Source organism: Oncorhynchus clarkii, chromosome 1 (assembly GCF_045791955.1).
Source record: "Oncorhynchus clarkii lewisi isolate Uvic-CL-2024 chromosome 1, UVic_Ocla_1.0, whole genome shotgun sequence".
In the NCBI taxonomy this organism is placed as follows: Eukaryota; Metazoa; Chordata; class Actinopteri; order Salmoniformes; family Salmonidae; genus Oncorhynchus; species Oncorhynchus clarkii.
Window position 1 is genome coordinate 91,277,238 of NC_092147.1, and position 17,448 is coordinate 91,294,685.

Sequence of the window (17,448 nt, forward strand, 5' to 3'; positions counted from 1 at the left end):
ATATTATTATCAATGTGTTATATATTATCAATGTGTTATATTATTATCAATGTGTTATTATATTATCAATGTGTTATTATATTATCAATGTGTTATTATATTATCAATGTGTTATATTATTATCAATGTGTTATTATATTATTATCAATGTGTTATTATATTATTATATTATTATCAATGTGTTATATTATTATCAATGTGTTATTATATTATCAATGTGTTATATTATTATATTATTATCAATGTGTTATATTATTATCAATGTGTTATTATATTATCAATGTGTTATATTATTATCAATGTGTTATTATATTATCAATGTGTTATATTATTATATTATTATCAATGTGTTATTGTATTATTATATTATTATCAATGTGTTATATATTATCAATGTGTTATATTATTATCAATGTGTTATTATATTATTATGTTATTATCAATGTGTTATATTATTATGTTATTATCAATGTGTTATATTATTATATTATTATCAATGTGTTATTATATTATTATCAATGTGTTATATTATCATCAATGTGTTATATTATTATCAATGTGTTATTATATTATCAATGTGTTATTATATTATTATATTATCATCAATGTGTTATATATTATCAATGTGTTATTATATTATTATATTATTATCAATGTGTTATATTATTATATTATTATCAATGTGTTATATTATTATATTATTATCAATGTGTTATATATTATTATATTATTATCAATGTGTTATATATTATCAATGTGTTATATTATTATCAATGTGTTATATTATTATCAATGTGTTATTATATTACCAATGTGTTATATTATTATATTATTATCAATGTGTTATATATTATATTATTATCAATGTGTTATATATTATCAATGTGTTATATTATCATCAATGTGTTATTATATTATCAATGTGTTATATTATTATATTATTATCAATGTGTTATATATTATCAATGTGTTATATTATTATCAATGTGTTATATTATTATCAATGTGTTATTATATTATCAATGTGTTATATTATCATCAATGTGTTATTATATTATCAATGTGTTATATTATTATATTATTATCAATGTGTTATATTATTATATTATTATCAATGTGTTGTTATATTATTATCAATGTGTTGTTATTATTATCAATGTGTTGTTATATTATTATATTATTATCAATGTGTTATATTATTATCAATGTGTTATATTATTATATTACTTTCAATGTGTTATTATATTATTATCAATGTGTTATTATATTATTATATTACTATCAATGTGATGTTATATTATTATATTATTATCAATGTGATGTTATATTATTATATTATTATCAATGTGTTATTATATTATTATATTATTATCAATGTGTTATTATATTATTATATTATTATCAATGTGATGTTATATTATTATATTACTATCAATGTGATGTTATATTATTATATTATTATATTATAATCAATGTGTTGTTATATTATTATATTATTATCAATGTGTTGTTATATTATTATATTATTATCAATGTGATGTTATATTATTATATTATTATCAATGTGATGTTATATTATTATATTATTATATTATAATCAATGTGTTGTTATATTATTATATTATTATCAATGTGTTATTATATTATCAATGTGTTATTATATTATTATCAATGTGATGTTATATTATTATATTACTATCAATGTGATGTTATATTATTATATTATTATCAATGTGTTGTTATATTATTATATTACTATATTATAATCAATGTGTTGTTATATTATTATATTATTATCAATGTGAGGTTATATTATTATATTACTATATTATTATCAATGTGTTATTATATTATTATATTATTATCAATGTGTTATTATATTATTATCAATGTGATGTTATATTATTATATTATTATCAATGTGATGTTATATTATTATATTATTATATTATTATCAATGTGTTATTATATTATTATATTATTATCAATGTGTTATATATTATTATATTATTATCAATGTGATGTTATATTATCAATGTGTTATTATATTATTATATTATTATCAATGTTTTATTATATTATGTGTTATTATATTATTATCAATGTTTTATTATATTATGTGTTATTATATTATTATCAATGTGTTATTGTATTATGTGTTATTATATTATCAATGTGATGTTATATTATTATCAATGTGATGTTATATTATTATATTATTATCAATGTGATGTTATATTATTATCAATGTGAACAATGTGTTATTTTAATATTAGTGTTAAAAGTAATCCATGTTGTCAGTGTGATCAATGTGAGCAGTGTTGTCAACGTGATCAGTGTTGTCAGTGTTGTCATTGTTGTAAGTATGATCAGTGGTGTCAGTGTTGTCAATGTGATCAGTGTTGTCAATGTGATCAGTGGTGTCATTGTGATCAGTGTGATCAGTGTGGTCAGTGTGATCAGTGTGATCAGTGTTGTTAGTGTGATCAGTGTGATCAGTGTTGTCAGTGTGATCAGTGTTGTCAGTGTGATCAGTGTGATCAGTGTGGTCAGTGTGATCAGTGTGGTCAGTGTGATCAGTGTGATCAGTGTGATCAGTGTGATCAGTGTTGTTAGTGTGATCAGTGTTGTCAGTGTGATCAGTGTTGTCAGTGTGATCAGTGTTGTCAGTGCGATCAGTGTTGTCAGTGTGATCAGTGCACTATCATGCCCTTTTCTGTTTTGTCGGGTCTTTTCAATGACTTTCAGAGGGAGAGAACCCAGCATATTGAACCCTCTACAACACCCTGGGAGACAGAGAGAATAAACACCCTCTACAACACCCCGGGAGACATAGAGAATAAACACCCTCTACAACACCCTGGGAGACAGAGAATAAACACCCTGGGAGACAGAGAATAAACACCCTCTACAACACCCCGGGAGACATAGAGAATAAACACCCTCTACAACACCCTGGGAGACAGAGATAATAAATACCCTCTACAACACCCCGGGAGACATAGAGAATAAACACCCTCTACAACACCCTGGGAGACATAGAGAATAAACACCCTGGGAGACATAGAGAATAAACACCCTCTACAACACCCTGGGAGACATAGAGAATAAACACCCTGGGAGACATAGAGAAGGGTGGGATTTGGGGGGGTGACAGGGAGGGTGGGGGGGTGACAATGGGATTTTGGGGGGGTGACAGGGAGGGTGGGGGGGTGAAAGGTAGGGTGGGGGGGTGACAGGGAGGGTGGGGGGGGTGACAGTGGGATTTGGGTTGGTGACAGGGAGGGTGGGGGGTGACAGGGAGGGTGGGGGGGTGACAGGGAGGGTGGGGGGTTGACAGGGAGGGTGGGGGGGTGACAGTGGGATTTGGGGGGTGACAGGGAGGGTGGGGGAGTGACAGTGGGATTTGGGGGGTGACAGTGGGATTTGGGGGGGTGACAGGGAGGGTGGGGAGGGTGACAGTGGGATTTGGTGGGGTGACAGGGAGGGTGGGGGGGGTGACAGTGGGATTTTTTGGGGTGACAGGGAGGGTGGGGGGGGTGACAGTGGGATTTGGGGGGTGACAGTGGGATTTGGGGGGGGTGACAGTGGGATTTGGGGGGTGACAGTGGGATTTGGACGGTGACAGTGGGATTTGGGTTGGTGACAGGGAGGTTGGGGGGGGGGGGTGACAGGGAGGGTGGGGGGGTGACAGTGGGATTTGGGTTGGTGACAGGGAGGGTGACAGGGAGGGTGGGGGGGTGACAGTGGGATTTGGGTTGGTGACAGGGAGGGTGGGGGGGGTGACAGTGGGATTTGGGGGGTGACAGTGGGATTTGGGTTGGTGACAGGGAGGGTGGGGGGGTGACAGGGAGGGTGGGGGGGGTGACAGAGGGATTTGGGTTGGTGACAGGGAGGGTGGGTGGGGGGGGGGGTTACAGGGAGGGTGGGAGGGGTGACAGAGGGATTTGGGTTGGTGACAGGGAGGGTGGGGGGGTGACAGTGGGATTTGGGTTGGTGACAGGGAGGGTGGGGGGGGGGGGGTGACAGGGAGGGTGGGGGGGTGACAGTGGGATTTGGGTTGGTGACAGGGAGGGTGGGGGGGGGGTGACAGGGAGGGTGGGGGGGTGACAGTGGGATTTGGGTTGGTGACAGGGAGGGTGGGGGGGGGGGGGGGTGACAGGGAGGGTGGGGTGGTGACAGTGGGATTTGGGTTGGTGACAGGGAGGGTGGGGGGGGGGGTGACAGTGGGATTTGGGGGGGTGACAGGGTATCAACACTCAGTCAAGCTTTCAAGGGTTCTTCAGTTAGTGACTAATGACCTGCAGTACAGTTCTGGTCCTGTCAGCAGCTCCTTTCCCATGACTCAATCTAATGATTTAGAATTAGCACAGAGAGGCTGCTTTTAAAGGGCCGGTGCCAAACCATGGATTTATTCGCCTCAGAGCGGTAACTGTGGAACTTCCAAAATGTTTCATATTTAAGGAAATGTTTGCCCCCAGCTTGCAGTGACATGATTGTCTGGCCATAATAACACATTAGTCATCATCTTGACTGGCTGTGGGCGGGGCTTGGCGTCCTGATCGGCAAGGGGGCGGGATTTGGCAACATTCAGCACATAAAAAGACATTGTTTTATTTGGTGAAAAACTAAATGAGAGTCCTCAGGATATGATGACTAACTCAAGTATGGCTGCTTGGATGGAGGTGAGATACTTCCTTAAAGAATATAACATCATACACATTAATTAACCCAGTGTTGTCTCACAGCAATAACAGACAGTCAATACATTTCCTTTAAGGTCAGCAAGGCCTCAGAGAGCAGCGGTGGAACATTTTAGACGGTCGATAGAGCAGCCGCAGTCCCACAGCACTTCATATAGAGGACAGAACAGTACCACAGCACTTCATTTAGAGGACAGAGCAGTACCACAGCACTTCATATAGAGGACAGAACAGTACCACAGCACTTCATATAGAGGACAGAGCAGTACCACAGCACTTCATATAGAGGACAGAACAGTACCACAGCACTTCATATAGAGGACAGAGCAGTACCACAGCACTTCATATAGAGGACAGAACAGTACCACAGCACTTCATATAGAGGACAGAACAGTACCACAGCACTTCATATAGAGGACAGAGCAGTACCACAGCACTTCATATAGAGGACAGAACAGTACCACAGCACTTCATATAGAGGACAGAGCAGTACCACAGCACTTCATATAGAGGACAGAGCAGTACCACAGCACTTCATATAGAGGACAGAACAGTACCACAGCACTTCATATAGAGGACAGAGCAGTACCACAGCACTTCATATAGAGGACTGAGCAGTACCACAACACTAGAGGACAGAGCAGTACCACAGCACTTCATATAGAGGACAGAGCAGTACCACAGCACTTCATATAGAGGACAGAGCAGTACCACAAAACTAGAGGACAGAGCAGTACCACAACACTTCATATAGAGGACAGAGCAGTACCACAGCACTTCATATAGAGGACAGAGCAGTACCACAGCACTTCATATAGAGGACAGAGCAGTACCACAACACTTCATATAGAGGACAGAGCAGTACCACAGCACTTCATATAGAGGACAGAGCAGTACCACAGCACTTCATATAGAGGACAGAACAGTACCACAGCACTTCATATAGAGGACAGAGCAGTACCACAGCACTAGAGGACAGAGCAGTACCACAACACTAGAGGACAGAACAGTACCACAACACTAGAGGACAGAGCAGTACCACAGCACTTCATATAGAGGACAGAACAGTACCACAACACTAGAGGACAGAGCAGTACCACAGCACTTCATATAGAGGACAGAGCAGTACCACAACACTTCATATAGAGGACAGAACAGTACCACAGCACTTCATATAGAGGACAGAACAGCACCACAGCACTAGAGGACAGAGCAGTACCACAACACTAGAGGACAGAACAGTACCACAACACTAGAGAACAGAACAGTACCACAACACTAGAGGACAGAACAGTACCACAACACTAGAGGACAGAACAGTACCACAACACTAGAGGACAGAACAGTACCACAACACTAGAGGACAGAACAGTACCACAACACTAGAGGACAGAACAGTACCACAACACTTCATATAGAGGGAGAACTGACAACTAGAGGACGGACTTTGAAATAAAGTAACAAAAAACTGTTTCTTTCCACTCCTGCTCTCACAATACTCTGACTCCCAGATTTTGATGTGCTGGCCTGCGTCCATCTTGACTCACACGGGGAGTTATGAGCATATCAGAGTGTTATAATGGACAATAAGACCAGTAAACTTCCAGCCTGAACAGCCCTGGTGACAATAATGAAAACATCATGTCTTGTAAAACAACTCTGAGAGAACAGAGGACACAGAGGGTGTGTCCCTAATGAAACCCTATTCCCTTCACAGTGCAGAGCTCTGGTCCATAGCAGGGCACTATATAGGGAATAGGGCTTTGGTCAACAGTAGTGTTCTATATAGGGAATAGGGCTCTGGTCAACAGTAGTGTTCTATATAGGGAATAGGGCTCTGGTCAACAGTAGCGTTCTATATAGGGAATAGGGCTCTGGTCAACTGTAGTGTTCTATATAGGGAATAGGGCTCTGGTCAACAGTAGCGTTCTATATAGGGAATAGGGCTCTGGTCAACAGTAGTGCTCTATATAGGGTATAAGGCTCTGGTCAACAGTAGTGTTCTATATAGGGAATAGGGCTCTGGTCAACAGTAGTGTTATATATAGGGAATAGGGCTCTGGTCAACAGTAGTGTTCTATATAGGGAATAGGGCTCTGGTCAACAGTAGTGTTCTATATAGGGAATAGGGCTCTGGTCAACAGTAGTGCTCTATATAGGGTATAAGGCTCTGGTCAACAGTAGTATTCTATATAGGGAATAGGGCTCTGGTCAACAGTAGTGTTCTATATGGGGAATAGGGCTCTGGTCAACAGTAGTGTTCTATATAGGGAATAGGGCTCTGGTCAACAGTAGTGTTCTATATAGGGAATAGGGCTCTGGTCAACAGTAGTGTTCTATATAGGGAATAAGGCTCTGGTCAACAGTAGTATTCTATATAGGGAATAGGGCTCTGGTCAACAGTAGTGTTCTATATAGGGAATAGGGCTCTGGTCAACAGTAGTGTACTATATAGGGAATAGGGCTCTGGTCAACAGTAGTGTTCTATATAGGGAATAGGGCTCTGGTCAACAGTAGTGTTCTATATAGGGAATAGGGCTCTGGTCAACAGTAGTGTTCTATATAGGGAATAGGGCTCTGGTCAACAGTAGTGTTCTATATAGGGAATAGGGCTCTGGTCAACAGTAGTGTTCTATATAGGGAATAGGGCTCTGGTCAATAGTAGTATTCTATATAGGGAAGTGCTCATTTTGACCCCACTGGTTGAAATCTTGCGTGGAGCCACAGATCGAGGGAGATTATCAGTGGTCTTGTATGTCTTCCATTTCCTAATAATTGCTCCCACAGTAGATTTCTTCAAACCAAGCTGCTTACCTGTTGCAGATTCAGTCTTCCCAGGCTGGTGCAGGTCTACAATTTTGTTTCTGGTGTCCTTTGACAGCTCTTTGGTCTTGGCCATAGTGGAGTTTGGAGTGTGACTGTTTGAGGTTGTGGACAGGTGTCTTTTATACTGATAACAAGTTCAAACAGGTGCCATTAATACAGGTAACACGTGGAGGACAGAGGAGCCTCTTAAAGAAGAAGTCACAGGTCTGTGAGAGACAGAAATCTTGTTTGTTGGTGACCAAATTAACTCAAGGGAAACATTTCTTTTTACATTGTTTGCAAACTGACTGATATGTGACATGAAATAACATGCAAAATAGGCCAATTATTATTATTTTGTTATAAAAAAAATTAGCTGAACAGGTGGGGCTCCAAACTGATTGAGGCCCTCTCCTGATCTCTTTCCATTCTTACAAAGACTTAGTACAGGGATTGTTGAAAGTTGGGACAATCATTATCTGGCACAAAAATGTCATTTTTATAGTTGAACATTTATTATTTAGGTATATTATTTGAGATTAAAAAATAAAATATAAAACATTTAGGGAATCGTATAAGGGGAAAGATTTGCTTTATCTAAATATTTTCTATATTAATCATATCAAATCAAATATGATTTGTCACATGCTTGGTAAACAACAGGTGTAGTAGACTGTCACACTCTGACCATCATTTGCGTTGTTTGTTTCTATGTTTTGTTTGGTCAGGGTGTGATATGAGTAGGCATTCTATGTTGCATGTCTAGTTAGTCTGTTTCTATGTGTTTTGGCCTGATATGGTTCTCAATCAGGGGCAGGTTTTTGTCGTTGTCTCTGATCGGGAACCATATTTAGGTAACCTGTTTTGTATTGTGGTTCGTGGGTTATTGCCTGTGTCTGCACTCGGTGGTCATAGCGTCTTGTTGTTTTTGTTGAACTGCTCTTCGTGTTCGTCCTTCAATAAGAGAATAATGTATTCTAATCACGCTGTGCTTTGGTCTCCCCTTTACGACGATCGTGACACTAACAGTGAAATGCTGACTGACGGGCCCTTACCAACAATGCAGAGATATATTTTTTGAAATAGAAAAATAATAACATGAGGAATAAATACACAATGAATAATGATAACTTGGCTATATACACGGGGAGTCAGTACTGAGTCAATGTGCAGGGGTACCAGGTAATAACATGGTTATATACACGGGGTGTCAGTACTGAGTCAATGTGCAGGGGTACCAGGTAATAACATGGTTATATACACGGGGAGTCAGTACTGAGTCAATGTTCAGGGGTACCAGGTAATAACATGGTTATATACACGGGGAGTCAGTACTGAGTCAATGTGCAGGGGTACCAGGTAATAACATGGTTATATACACGGGGAGTCAGTACTGAGTCAATGTGCAGGGGTACCAGGTAATAACATGGTTATATACACGGGGAGTCAGTACTGAGTCAATGTTCAGGGGTACCAGGTAATAACATGGTTATATACACGGGGAGTCAGTACTGAGTCAATGTGCAGGGGTACCAGGTAATAACATGGTTATATACACGGGGAGTCAGTACTGAGTCAATGTTCAGGGGTACCAGGTAATAACATGGTTATATACACAGGGTGTCAGTACTGAGTCGATGTGCAGGGGTACCAGGTAATAACATGGTTATATACACGGGGAGTCAGTACTGAGTCAATGTTCAGGGGTACCAGGTAATAACATGGTTATATACACGGGGAGTCAGTACTGAGTCGATGTGCAGGGGTACCAGGTAATAACATGGTTATATACACGGGGAGTCAGTACTGAGTCAATGTTCAGGGGTACCAGGTAATAACATGGTTATATACACGGGGTGCCAATACTGAGTCAATGTGCAGGGGTACCAGGTAATAACATGGTTATATACACGGGGTGTCAGTACTGAGTCGATGTGCAGGGGTACCAGGTAATAACATGGTTAAATACACGTTATATACACGGGGTGCCAATACTGAGTTGATGTGCAGGGGTACCAGGTAATAACATGGTTATATACACGGGGTGTCAGTACTGAGTCGATGTGCAGGGGTACCAGGTAATAACTTGGCTATATACAGGGAGTACCAGCTAATAACATGGTTATATACAGGGGTACCAGCTAATAACATGGTTATATACAGGGGTACCAGCTAATAACATGGTTATATACACGGGGTACCAGTACCGAGACGATGTGCAGGGGTACCAGGTAATAACTTGGCTATATACAGGGAGTACCAGCTAATAACATGGTTATATACAGGGGTACCAGCTAATAACATGGTTATATACAGGGGTACCAGCTAATAAAATGGTTATATACACTGGGTACCAGTACTGAGACGATGTGCAGGGGTGCCAGGTAATTGAGGTAGATATGTAAATACTGCATGCTACAGACATGACCTCTACCTCATCATACTGCATGCTACAGACATGACCTCTACTTCATCATACTGCATGCTACAGACATGACATCTACCTCATCATACTGCATGCTACAGACATGACCTCTACCTCATCATACTGCATGCTACAGACATGACCTCTACCTCGTCATACTGCATGCTACAGACATGACCTCTACCTCATCATACTGCATGCTACAGACATGACCTCTACCTCGTCATACTGCATGCTACAGACATGACCTCTACCTCATCATACTGCATGCTACAGACATGACCTCTACCTCATCATACTGCATGCTACAGACATGACCTCTACCTCGTCATACTGCATGCTACAGACATGACCTCTACCTCATCATACTGCATGCTACAGACATGACCTCTACCTCGTCATACTGCATGCTACAGACATGACCTCTACCTCATCATACTGCATGCTACAGACATTACCTCTACCTCATCATACTGCATGCTACAGACATGACATCTACCTCGTCATACTGCATGCTACAGACATGACCTCTACCTCGTCATACTGCATGCTACAGACATGACCTCTACCTCATCATACTGCATGCTACAGACATGACCTCTACCTCATCATACTGCATGCTACAGACATGACCTCTACTTCATCATACTGCATGCTACAGACATGACCTCTACCTCATCATACTGCATGCTACAGACATGACCTCTACTTCATCATACTGCATGCTACAGACATGACATATACCTCGTCATACTGCATGCTACAGACATGAACAGCTGAGATGTAAGAGCGTAAAATCAGAGAGAAAGAGAAATGCCAGTGTTACCTAGTTGAGTCTTTTCCTTTAAAACGTATTTGAAGTTGAGGCCGCTGTTGAGTGTTGACTCTCTGTACCGGTGGAGGACGGGGGTGTCTCTCTGTCCATTCTTCTCCAGCTCTTGGAGCACCTCACTGGGCTTTAGAGGTGCAGCCTTCAGGCCCCTGCTCCAGCCTGAAGAGTCCCATACAGTCCATCTGACCAGGTCCTGTAACTTCACCACCACCTTCTCAGACACAGCCAGGACCTCATCCTGCAGACAGGGGGGAGATAATATAATGGAATATCATATCATATAACAAAGTAGTTCAAACATGAGACAATTTAGGAGGGGGGAATATTAAACGCAACAGCACCATCACACAGAGAGAGAGGATGTCTTCCTGAGTCAGACCCGCTCCATCACACCAGCTCCATCACAGAGAGAGCTTCTTCCTGAGTCAGACCAGCTCCATCACAGAGAGAGAGGATGTCTTCCTGAGTCAGACCCGCTCCATCACACCAGCTCCATCACAGAGAGAGCTTCTTCCTGAGTCAGACCCGCTCCATCACACCAGCTCCATCACAGAGAGAGAGCTTGTCTTCCTGAGTCACACCAGCTCCATCACAGAGAGAGAGCTTCTTCCTGAGTCAGACCAGCTCCATCACAGAGAGAGAGCTTCTTCCTGAGTCAGACCCGCCCCATCACAGAGAGAGCTTCTTCCTGAGTCAGACCAGCTCCATCACAGAGAGAGAGCTTGTCTTCCTGAGTCAGACATCACCATCACAGAGCGAGAGCTTGTCTTTCTGAGTCACACCAGCTCCATCAGAGAGAGAGCTTCTTCCTGAGTCAGACCAGCTCCATCACAGAGAGAGAGCTTCTTCCTGAGTCAGACCAGCTCCATCACAGAGAGAGAGCTTCTTCCTGAGTCAGACCAGCTCCATCACAGAGCGAGAGCTTGTCTTCCTGAGTCAGACCAGCTCCATCACAGAGAGAGAGTTGGTCTTCCTGAGTCAGACCCGCACCATCACAGAGAGAGAGCTTGTCTTCTTGAGTCAGACCAGCTCCATCACAGAGAGAGAGCTTGTCTTCCTTAGTCAGACCAGCTCCATCACAGAGAGAGAGGATATCTTCCTGAGTCAGACCAGCTCCATCACAGAGCGAGAGCTTGTCTTCCTGAGTCAGACCAGCTCCATCACAGAGAGAGAGTTGTTCTTCCTGAGTCAGACTCGCACCATCACAGAGAGAGAGCTTGTCTTCTTGAGTCAGACAGCTCCATCACAGAGAGAGAGTTGGTCTTCCTGAGTCAGACCAGCTCCATCACAGAGAGAGAGGATATCTTCCTGAGTCAGACCAGCTCCATCACAGAGAGAGAGTTGGTCTTCCTGAGTCAGACCAGCTCCATCACAGAGAGAAAGTTGGTCTTCTTGAGTCAGACCAACTCCATCACAGAGAAAGAGCTTGTCTTACTGAGCCACACCAGCTCCATCACAGAGAGAGAGGATATCTTCCTGAGTCAGACCAGCTCCATCACAGAGAGAGAGTTGGTCTTCCTGAGTCAGACCAGCTCCATCACAGAGAGAAAGTTGGTCTTCTTGAGTCAGACCCGCTCCATCACAGAGAGAGAGCTTGTCTTCCTGAGCCACACCAGCTCCATCACAGAGAGAGAGGATATCTTCCTGAGTCAGACCAGCTCCATCACAGAGAGAGAGGATATCTTCCTGAGTCAGACCAGCTCCATCACAGAGAGAGAGCTTGTCTTCCTGAGTCAGACCAGCTCCATCACAGAGAGAGCTTCTTCCTGAGTCAGACCAGCTCCATCACAGAGAGAGAGGATATCTTCCTGAGTCAGACCAGCTCCATCACAGAGAGAGAGTTGGTCTTCCTGAGTCAGACCAGCACCATCACAGAGAGAGAGTTGGTCTTCCTGAGTCAGACCAGCTCCATCACAGAGAGAGAGTTGGTCTTCCTGACAAATAACAATAACAATATTATATATATATAGACCACCGTTTCAAAGTTTGAAGACATTTAGAAATGTCCTTTATTTAACTAGGCAAGTCAGAATCCTCCTATATAGTTCCATCTCCCATTATTTTAGAACCATCCTATATAGCTCCATCTCCCATTACTATAGAGTCATCCTATATAGTTCCATCTCCCATTACTATAGTCATCCTATATAGTTCCATCTCCCATTACTATAGAACCATCCTATATAGCTCCATCTCCCATTACAATAGTCATCCTATATAGCTCCATCTCCCATTAATATAGAACCATCCTATATAGCTCCATCTCCCATTACTATAGAGTCATCCTATATAGCTCCATCTCCCATTACTATAGAACCATCCTATATAGCTCCATCTCCCATTACTATAGTCATCCTATATAGCTCCATCTCCCATTACTATAGTCATCCTATATAGTTCCATCTCCCAGTCCATCCATTATATAGTCATCCTATATAGTTCCATCTCCTATATTCCATCTCCCATTACTATAGAGTCATCCTATATACCTCCATCTCACATTACTATAGAACCATCCTATATAGTTCCATCTCCCATTACTATAGTCATCCTATATAGCTCCATCCATTATATAGTCATCCATTACTATAGAACCATCCTATATAGTTCCATCTCCCATTACTATAGAGTCATCCTATATAGTTCCATCTCCCATTACTATAGTCATCCTATATAGTTCCATCTCCCATTACTATAGTCATCCTATATAGTTCCAGCTCCCATTACTATAGAGTCATCCATCTCCCATTACTATAGAACCACTATAGTATAGAACCATCTCACATTACTATAGAACCATCCTATATAGTTCCATCTCCCATTACTATAGTCATCTCCCATTACTATAGAACCATCTCCCTATATAGTTCCATCTCCCATTACTATAGAGTCATCCTATATAGTTCCATCTCCCATTACTATAGTCATCCTATATAGTTCCATCTCCCCTATAGTCATCCTATAGTTCCAGCTCCCATTACTATAGAGTCATCCTATATAGCTATCCATCTCATCTCCCATTACATAGAACCATCCTATATAGCTCCATCTACTATAGTAGAACCATCCTACTATAGAACCATCCTATATAGCTCCATCTCCCATTACTATAGAACCATCCTATATAGCTCCATCTCCCATTACTATAGTCATCCTATATAGCTCCATCTCCCATTACTATAGAACCATCCTATATAGCTCCATCTCCCATTACTATAGAACCATCCTATATAGCTCCATCTCCCATTACTATAGAACCATCCTATATAGCTCCATCTCCCATTACTATAGTTCCATCTCCCAACCATCCTATATAGCTCCATCTCCCATTACTATAGAACCATCCTATATAGCTCCATCTCCCATTACTATAGAACCATCCTATATAGCTCCATCTCCCACTTACTATAGATTACTATAGTCATCCTATATAGCTCCATCTCCCATTACTATAGAACCATCCAGCTCCGTCTCCCATTACTATAGCTCCATCCTATATAGAGTCATCCTATATCCATCTCCCATTACTATAGTCATCTCCCTACTATAGTAGCTCCATCTCCCATTATCCTATATAGCTCCATCTCCCATTACTATAGAACCATCCATCTCCCATTACTATAGTCATCCATTACTATAGAACCATCCTCCATCTCATTACTATAGATTACTATAGTCATCCTATATATCCATCCATTACATTACTATAGAACCATCCTATATAGTTCCATCTCCCATTACTATAGTCATCCTATATAGCTCCATCTCCCATTACTATAGAACCATCCTATATAGCTCCATCTCCCATTACTATAGCTCCATCTCCCATTACTATAGAACCATCCAGCTCCATCTCCCCTATAATATCCTATATAGCTCCATCTCCCATTACTATAGTCATCCAGCTCCATCTCCCATTACTATAGTCATTCTATATCCATTACTATATCTCCCATTACTATAGTCATCCTATATAGCTCCATCTCCCATTACTATAGAACCATCCTATATAGCTCCATCCTATATAGTTCCATCTCCCATTACTATAGCTCCATCTCCCATTACTATAGAACCATCCTATATAGCTCCATCTCCCATTACTATAGAACCATCCCATCCCATTACTATAGAACCATCCTATATAGCTCCACATTACTATTCCATCTCCCATTACTATAGTCATCCTATATAGCTAGCTCCTCCCATTACTATAGTCATCCTATATAGTTCCATCTCCCATTACTATAGAACCATCCTATATAGTTCCATCTCCCATTACTATAGAGTCATCCTATATAGTTCCATCTCCCATTACTATAGTCATCCTATATAGTTCCATCTCCCATTACTATAGTCAACCTATATAGTTCCATCTCCCATTACTATAGTCATCCTATATAGCTCCATCTCACATTAGTATAGAGTCATCCTATATAGTTCCATCTCCCATTACTATAGAGTCATCCTATATAGTTCCATCTCCCATTACTATAGAACCATCCTATATAGCTCCATCTCCCATTACTATAGAACCATCCTATATAGTTCCATCTCCCATTACTATAGAACCATCCTATATAGCTCCATCTCCCATTACTATAGAACCATCCTATATAGCTCCATCTCCCATTACTATAGAACCATCCTATATAGTTCCATCTCCCATTACTATAGAGTCATCCTATATAGTTCCATCTCACATTACTATAGAACCATCCTATATAGTTCCATCTCCCATTACTATAGAGTCATCCTATATAGTTCCATCTCCCATTACTATAGAGTCATCCTATATAGTTCCATCTCCCATTACTATAGAACCATCCTATATAGCTCCATCTCCCATTACTATAGAACCATCCTATATAGTTCCATCTCCCATTACTATAGAGTCATCCTATATAGTTCCATCTCCCATTACTATAGAACCATCCTATATAGCTCCATCTCCCATTACTATATCCTATATAGCTCCATCTCCCATTACTATAGAACCATCCTATATAGCTCCATCTCCCATTACTATAGAACCATCCTATATAGCTCCATCTCCCATTACTATAGAACCATCCTATATAGCTCCATCTCCCATTACTATAGAACCATCCTATATAGCTCCATCTCCCATTACTATAGAACCATCCTATATAGCTCCATCTCCCATTACTATAGAACCATCCTATATAGCTCCATCTCCCATTACTATAGAACCATCCTATATAGCTCCATCTCCCATTACTATAGAACCATCCTATATAGCTCCATCTCCCATTACTATAGAACCATCCTATATAGCTCCATCTCCCATTACTATAGAACCATCCTATATAGCTCCATCTCCCATTACTATAGAACCATCCTATATAGCTCCATCTCCCATTACTATAGAACCATCCTATATAGCTCCATCTCCCATTACTATAGAACCATCCTATATAGCTCCATCTCCCATTACTATAGAACCATCCTATATAGCTCCATCTCCCATTACTATAGAACCATCCTATATAGCTCCATCTCCCATTACTATAGAACCATCCTATATAGTTCCATCTCCCATTACTATAGTCATCCTATATAGCTCCATCTCCCATTACTATAGAACCATCCTATATAGCTCCATCTCCCATTACTATAGAACCATCCTATATAGCTCCATCTCCCATTACTATAGAACCATCCTATATAGCTCCATCTCCCATTACTATAGAACCATCCTATATAGCTCCATCTCCCATTACTATAGAACCATCCTATATAGCTCCATCTCCCATTACTATAGAACCATCCTATATAGCTCCATCTCCCATTACTATAGAACCATCCTATATAGCTCCATCTCCCATTACTATAGAACCATCCTATATAGATCCATCTCCCATTACTATAGAACCATCCTATATAGTTCCATCTCCCATTACTATAGTCATCCTATATAGCTCCATCTCCCATTACTATAGAACCATCCTATATAGCTCCATCTCCCATTACTATAGAACCATCCTATATAGCTCCATCTCCCATTACTATAGAACCATCCTATATAGCTCCATCTCCCATTACTATAGTCATCCTATATAGCTCCATCTCCCATTACTATAGAACCATCCTATATAGCTCCATCTCCCATTACTATAGAACCATCCTATATAGCTCCATCTCCCATTACTATAGAGTCATCCTATATAGCTACATCTCCCATTACTATAGAACCATCCTATATAGCTCCATCTCCCATTACTATAGAACCATCCTATATAGCTCCATCTCCCATTACTATAGTCATCCTATATAGCTCCATCTCCCATTACTATAGAACCATCCTATATAGCTCCATCTCCCATTACTATAGAACCATCCTATATAGCTCCATCTCCCATTACTATAGAACCATCCTATATAGCTCCATCTCCCATTACTATAGAACCATCCTATATAGCTCCATCTCCCATTACTATAGAACCATCCTATATAGCTCCATCTCCCATTACTATAGAACCATCCTATATAGCTCCATCTCCCATTACTATAGAACCATCCTATATAGCTCCATCTCCCATTACTATAGAACCATCCTATATAGCTCCATCTCCCATTACTATAGAACCATCCTATATAGCTCCATCTCCCATTACTATAGAACCATCCTATATAGTTCCATCTCCCATTACTATAGTCATCCT

General features: G+C 40.4%; 1 protein-coding gene across 1 annotated transcript in view; it reads right to left on the reverse strand.

Annotated features, from left to right (window-relative positions):
• The window catches only part of LOC139411282 (AT-rich interactive domain-containing protein 5B-like), a 124,533-nt gene that overhangs the window by 74,417 nt on the left and 32,668 nt on the right, over positions 1–17,448 (reverse strand). Inside the window, exon 3 of the mRNA XM_071157409.1 lies at positions 10,760–11,003. Within this exon, the coding sequence (XP_071013510.1) occupies positions 10,760–11,003 (244 nt within the window). The remainder of the gene's footprint in view (positions 1–10,759; positions 11,004–17,448) is intronic.